At 40.6% G+C, this 7,423-nt stretch overlaps 1 protein-coding gene across 1 annotated transcript in view; it reads right to left on the bottom strand.

The window, feature by feature from the left end:
* Positions 1–6,272: 6,272 nt before the first annotated feature.
* The window catches only part of LOC124091540 (transmembrane protein 182-like), a 91,135-nt gene continuing 89,984 nt past the window's right edge, over positions 6,273–7,423 (bottom strand). The window contains exon 5 of the mRNA XM_046442614.1: positions 6,273–6,376. Within this exon, the coding sequence (XP_046298570.1) occupies positions 6,273–6,376 (104 nt within the window). The remainder of the gene's footprint in view (positions 6,377–7,423) is intronic.

The raw sequence follows: 7,423 nt of genomic DNA, 5'->3' as shown, positions 1-7,423 counted from the left end.
TCTTTTATTTTTCCATATGAATTTCATGATTGCTTTCTCTATTTCTACAAGAAATGCCGTTGGGATTTTGATTGGCATTGCATTAAACCTATAGAGAACTTTTGGTAATATCGCCATTTTGATGATGTTAGTTCTGCCTATCCATGAACGGGGTATATTTTTCCATCTTCTAAGATCTTCTTCTACTTCTCTTTTTAGGGTTTTGTAGTTTTCATTGTATAAATCTTTCACCTCTTTTGTTAGGTTGAATCCCAAGTATTTTATTTTTTTTGAGGAAATTGTGAATGGAGTGTTTTTCCTCATTTCCATTTCAGAGGATTTGTCGCTGATATACAGAAATGCCTTTGATTTTTGCGTGTTGATTTTATATCCTGCCACTTTGCTGAATTCATTTATTAGTTCTAGTAGTTTTTTTGTAGACCCTTTTGGGTCTTCTAGGTATAGAATCATGTCATCTGCAAATAGTGATAATTTAAGTTCTTCCTTTCCTATTTTTATGCCTTTAATTTCTTTCGTCTGTCTAATTGCTCTGGCCAGTGTTTCGAGAACTATATTGAATAGAAGTGGTGATAGAGGGCATCCCTGTCTTGTTCCAGATTTTAGGGGGAATGCCTTCAATTTTTCTCCATTTAGAATGATGCTAGCCTGAGGCTTAGCATAGATAGCTTTTACAATGTCGAGGTAAGTTCCTGTTATCCCAAGTTTTTCTAGAGTTTTGAACATAAAGTGATGCTGTACTTTGTTGAGTGCTTTTTCTGCGTCTATTGAGATGATCATATGGTTCTTATCTTTAAATCTATTGATGTGGTGAATAAGATTTATTGATTTCCGTATATTGAATCATCCTTGCATCCCAGGGATGAATCCTACTTGATCATGGTGCACAATTTTTTTGATGTGCCTTTGTATCCGATTTGCCAGAATTTTATTCAGGATTTTTGCATCTAGGTTCATCAGAGATATTGGTCTGTAGTTTTCTTTCTTTGAGGTGTCTTTGTCTGGTTTCGGAATCAGGGTGATGTTGGCCTCATAGAATGAATTTGGCAGAGCTCCCTCTTTTTCTATTTCCTGAAATAACTTGAAAAGTATTGGTATTAATTCTTCCTTAAAGGTTTTGTAAAACTCCGCTGTATACCCATCCAGTCCTGGGCTTTTCTTGGTTGGAAGTCTTTTGATTGTTTCTTCTTTTTCATCTATTGATATTGGTCTGTTTAAGTTGTGAGTATCCTCCTGACTCAGTCTGGGCAAATCATATGACTTAAGGAATTTATCCATGTCTACACTATCTTCTATTTTATTGGAATATAGGGTTTCAAAATAATTTCTAATTGTCTTCTGTATTTCTGTAGCGTCTGTTGTGAGATTGCCTTTTTCATCCCGTATGTTAGTAATTTGAGTTCTCTCTCTTCTTCTCTTTGTTAGCATGGCTAAGGGTCTGTCAATCTTATTTATTTTTTCAAAGAACCAACTTTTAGTTTTGTTAATTTTTTCAATAGTTTCTTTTGTTTCAATTTTGTTGATTTCCGCTATGATTTTAATTATTTCTTGCCTTCTACTACATTTGCTGTTGTTTTGCTCTTCCTTTTCTAGGGCTTTGAGATGAAGTGTGAGCTCATTTATTTGTTGGTTTTTCCTTTTTTTGAGGAATGACCTCCAGGCGATGAATTTCCCTCTTAAAACTGCTTTCATTGTGTCCCATAGATTCCGATATGTTGTGTCTGTATTTTCATTTATCTCTAAGAATTTTTTGATTTCCTCCTTTATGTCTTCTGTAACCCATTGATCATTCAGTAACATATTGTTCATTTCCATGTGATGTAGGATTTTTCCTTCCTTCTTTTATCATTGATTTCCAGTTTCATTCCATTATGATCAGATAAAATGCATGGTATTATCTCCACCCCTGTATATTTACTGAGGGTTGCCCTATGGAATAATATATGGTCTATTTTTGAGAAGGATCCATGTGCTGGTAAGAAAAAAGTATATGCACTTGATGATGGTTGATATATTCTATATATGTCAGTTAATTCTAGGTTGTTGATTGTGATATTGAGTTCTATAGTTTCTTTATTCAACTTTTGTTTGGAGGATTTGTCCAGTGGTGAGAGAGGTGTGTTGAAGTCACCCATAATTATTGTGTTGTGGTCTATTTGATTCTTGAACTTGAGGAGAATTTGTTTTATGAACGTCGCAGCACCATTATTTGGTGCATAAATATTGATAATTGTTATGTCTTGTTGGTGAATGGTTCCTTTTAACAGTATATAATGTCCTTCCTTATCCCTTTTGATTAACTTAGTCTTGAAGTCAATTTTATTCAATATGAGGATGGCCACCCCTGCTTGCTTACGAGGACAGTGTGCGTGGTATATTTTTTCCCAACCTTTCACCTTCAGCCTGTGTATGTCTTTTCCAATCAGATGTGTCTCCTGGAGGCAGCATATTGTTGGATTTGGTTTTTTAATCCATGTTACCAGCCTATGTCACTTTATTGGAGAGTTTAAGCCATTAACATTTAGAGTTACTATTGATATATGGTTTGTACTTCCAGCCATGTTTGATTATTTATCTTCTTTTTTTTAATTTAGTTTGTTTCTCCATGGTTAGCTTTCCCCCCGCCCTCTGTTTTTATAGAGGCACTTCCCACTGATGGTTTTGGTTATTGTTTTTCATTTCTTCCTCGTGTAGTGCTTTGCTCAAGATGCTTTGCAATGCTGGTTTTCTGTCTGCAAATTCTTTTAGCTTTTGTTTATCATGAAAGATTTTTATTTCATTGTCGTACCTGAAGCTTAATTTTGCTGGATACAGAATTCTTGGTTGGCATCCATTGTCTTTCAGTGTTTGAAATACGTTGTTCCAGGATCTTCTCGCTTTCAGCATCTGTGATGAAAAATCCGTTGTTAACCTTATTGGTTTACCCCTGAATGTAATCTGCCTCCTTTCTCTTGTATCTTTTAATATTTTCTCTTTGTTCTGTATATTGGATATCTTCATAACAATGTGTCTTGGCATTGGTCTACTGTGATTTTGTGTGCTCGGTGTCCTGTATGCATCTACAATTTGTATATCCGTTTCCTTTTTTATTTCTGGAAAGTTTTCTGCAATTATTTCATTCAGCAGGTTACTCATTCCCTTGGTTTGAATCTCTGTACCTTCTTCTATCCCGATGACTCGTAGGTTTGGTTTTTTTATGTTATCCCATATTTCTTGGATGTTTTTTCTCGTGATTTTTAACCAGCCTTTCTTAGTTGGCTAGGCTCTTTTCAAGATGATATATTTTGTCTTCATTATCTGACGTTCTTGCTTCTACTTACTCCACTCTGTTAGTGATACTCTCAATTGAGTTTTTAATTTGGTTTATCGTTTCCTTCATTTCTAGAATTATTGTTTGATTTTCTTTAATAATCTCTATCTCCTGATAAAGATGCTTAACTTCTTCTTTTATCTGTTTATGTAATTCATTTTCAAAGTGTTCTTTCACTGTTTGGATTTGCTGTCTCTTATCCTCTTTAAAGTTCCATTCCATCTGTCTAAGGTATTCCTTGAGTTCTTTATATGACCATTTTTCTGCTGACTCTAGGTCCTCCTGAATATTTAGGCTGTCCTGAATTGTTTGTACTCCTTTTCTTCCTTGCTTTTTTATGCTTCTCATGTTACTTCTTGTTCTGTTTGACTGCTGAGTTACTGTTTACTCTTATAAATTTATTTGATGCTTGGGAAGAAAGATATTAGAAGGGAAGGGAAGAAGTCACTAAAGAGAATGAGAGTAGGCAGGTAGAATTCAAGGAAGGAGGAATAAGAAAATTGAAAAGAAATGAAAAGACAAAAGAAACAAAAACAAAAAAATAGAAAATAAAGAAAGAAAGAAAAGAAAAAAAAATTTTTACAAAAATAATAATGATAATAAAAAAGTGAAAATTAAAATTTAAAAAATAATAATAAAATAAAAAAATAAAAAAATTTAAAAACATTGAAAAAAGTTAAAGAACAACAAATAAAAATTGAAAAATGAAAGAAAAAGAAAAAAGAAAAAAATGATAATAATAATAATAATAAATGCCATCCTAGAGTTCGATTTACTTCTCTTCCAGTAGGTGGAGCTGTGCCCACTGGGCCAAGCTTCTCCGCTCAATAGGTGGGAACCATTCACTGTGCAGCAGATCTTTCTCCCAGACTGGGCGGGTCTCCAATCCTAAGTGTCTAGGGCCTTTTCTTGTGTTTCCTCAAGCCAGGCCGTGCTCACCTGTGATGCTCACCACAATACTGGCTACACACCAGGTCTGCTGCTCCTGGGAGCCCTGTTTTCATGAACGCCTGGGCTCACTCTCACTGTTTGCCTCCCTCAGACCCTAAGTTTGTAGAGTTTGGGGCTGAAAACCCCCAGCGAATTTGCTTGCCCTCTGGTAGCCATGCCCCTGGTAGCTGGTGCAAGAGACCCCAGTTGTCAGCACTGGTTGGAGCGGTAGCCGGGAGTTCCGTGCCACGAGTCCCGCGTCACTCCTGATTCCCTCGGTCTGGCTATTGCGCTCACAGGAGAGCTGGGAGGGGCCCTTATGGGAGAGCTGGGAGGGGCCCTTAAGGTTTCCCCGCTGTGTGGAGAGAGATGGCTAGGGGATTACACACCTGTCGCGCTGGTTTCAATGCAGTTATCTCCTCTGCCCGTGATGTCAGTTCTCTGCCAAGGTGGTATCCCATGCAAATGGTGACCGTTCGTTCCCTTTGCCGGGTGACCAATGCAACGGGTGGGTACTGACTGTCTCTCCCAATCCCCGTTTCAATCCTGTGGCCACTGCCTATGAAGGCTCGGTTGGCTTTTACCTCTGTAAGTTCCTAAGGGCCGGCCAATTATTTCAGCGGGATTGGTAGTGCTGAGTCACGAGAAGCAGGCGAACCGGAGCTTGAATGCAGCCCATCCGGGCTCAGTGTGTGTGTTCTGAAGGGCCCAGACTGTACGCCCCAGATCCACGTCAGCTCAGCATTGCCTAGTGATCCTGAGCAAACAGCATTTAGTCAATTTACGGCTCCCTATGCCCCCGCAGTTGAAGATGTCAGAGACTTGATCTCTCCACGCCCGCCACCATGTTAGATCTCCTCAATGATATTCATGTTACCCTTACAGCTTCCTGGCATAAACAAGTTCTTGGGATTATACAAACTGCTGCTTCTGTTTCCAGTCCAGATTTCTAGAAATGAAACCCTGCCGCCGTCGCCTCCACCTCTGGGCCGTGCTCATGGGCGCCGCGCTCGTCTGTGACCGTAGCGGAGCCACCGCGGCCTCCGCCGCTCCTCAGCCCGGTGCCCGGCCCCTGGGGCCCAAGCAGCTGCCGCCACGGCTCTCCCGCCCCCTCCTCCAGAGCACGGGTCCCTTCGCAGGGGGATGCAGAACGACCCCAGAGCAGGCTCTGCCCGAAGGTGCAGCGGCAAACAGGTGACCGAGGCACTCGAGGCTGCGGTCCAGCCTTCGGAGGACAGGGCTCGGCATGCAGCCCAGCTCCAACCCCTAGATGCAGCAGCCGGACAATGTAGACAGAGCCATCAAGACAGCAAGCAGAAAGCAAATGGCGGCTCCTGCGGAGTGGATTTTCAGCACAGAAACCATAGCCCAGCCAACAATCCCAATCCACAAACTCTCCCTGTGTAAAAAATATTTTAAAAAAAAAGAAAAAAAAAGGCGGGGCACACTGAGCTTTCTTTGCCTTGGGTACTTACAGTCCACTGCTGATTACACATTCAGCTTCTCTGCCCGGAGCAAAGCGAAAGAGGAAGCAGATGGGAGCAAAGTGCCCGCGGCTCTGAGCAGCCAAGCGTCCGGGAGCCAAGTGTCTCTTTTTCGATCTCTTTGTTCTTCCTGCTGCTTGGCAAAGTGGTCCGCTACAGATTAACGGTGAAAGGAGCTCTAACAAGCTGCGCAAAATCTCAATTAAAGACACTGCTCTGAGCACCACGCTCAGCACTTCAGCAACCCCCGTGCGCAGCGGCCATCTTCTCCGGGAAAATTTTTAAAAAGCAAAGTTTTGTGTGGCAGAACGTTTAAAAAAAAAATAGTTCAGGAGGGGGAATATATTGTCCTTGCTCCTTTTGATGGTACTCCTCATAGCCAGAAGTGCTATGCTGGTCCCTCCTCCAGCAGCGTGCTGGTGTTCCTGCAGTTGTGCAGCCGTGTGGTGAAGCTGGACGTGGTAGGAGAGTTGTAATCCTCGGTGGTCTCGGCAATGAACTCAGACACGGAGATCTAGTCTGGCATCCGGGACCGGGCAGGCCACTGGGCATTATTCCATCTCGGGCTCGGCGCCGGCTCCTGGTGGCAGCACAGACACCCGCGCCCTGGCACCCTGGGCCCCACAGCGGCGGCTCTCAGGTGGGAAACCGGACTCTATATTTATATATAGAGAGAGAGACATATAGATATATAGATATAGATATATTAGTTGTAGGTGATATTCTTTAGTATTTTAAATCAATTTTCCTTTAGATTTTTGTCCAAATTTAAAACTCATCCTGAGCTGGGGGTTTGGCCTAGCGGTAGAGCACTCACCTAGCATGTGCAAGGCCCTGTGTTTGATCCTCAGCACCACATAAAAATAAATAATTAAAATAAAGGAGCCAATAATTTCACATGTGAATATTCTTTTATTAACCCAGACATGAGGTTTTGGGGAACATCACCCTGATTCCGAAACCAGACAAAGACACATCAAAGAAAGAAAACTACAGACCAATTTCTCTAATGAAACTAGATGCAAAAATCATCAATAAAATTCTGGCGAATTGGATACAAAAACACATAAAAAAAAATGTGCACCATGATCAAGTAGGATTCATCCCTGGGATGCAAGGATGGTTCAATATACGAAAATCAATAAATCTTATTCACCACATCAATAGACTCAAAGATAAGAACCATATGATCATCTCGATAGACGCACAAAAAGCATTCAACAAAGTACAGCATCCCTTTATGTTCAAAACATTAGAAAAACTAGGGATAACAGGAACTTACCTCAACATTGTAAAAGCTATCTATGCTAAGCCTCAGGCTAGCGTCATTCTCAATGGAGAAAAATTGAAGGCATTCCCTCTAAAATCTGGAACAAGACAGGGATGCCCTCTATCACGACTTCTATTCAATATAGTTCTCGAAAAACTGGCCAGAGCAATTAGACAGACGAAAGAAATTAAAGGCATCAAAATAGGAAAAGAAGAACTTAAATTATCACTATTTGCGGAAGACATGATTCTATACCTAGAAGACCCAAAAGGGTCTACAAAGAAACTACTAGAACTAATAAATGAATTCAGCAAAGTGGCAGGATATAAAATCAACACGCATAAATCAAAGGCATTCCTGTATATCAGCGACAAATCCTCTGAAATGGAAATGAGGACAACCACTCCATTCACAATATCCTCAAAAAAATAA

Source organism: Marmota monax, unplaced genomic scaffold (genome assembly GCF_021218885.2).
Source record: "Marmota monax isolate L192 unplaced genomic scaffold, Marmota_monax_Labrador192_F-V1.1 WCK01_AAM20220418_F8-fsc00212, whole genome shotgun sequence".
NCBI lineage: Eukaryota > Metazoa > Chordata > Mammalia > Rodentia > Sciuridae > Marmota > Marmota monax.
This window is presented reverse-complemented; position numbering and strand designations above follow the sequence as displayed.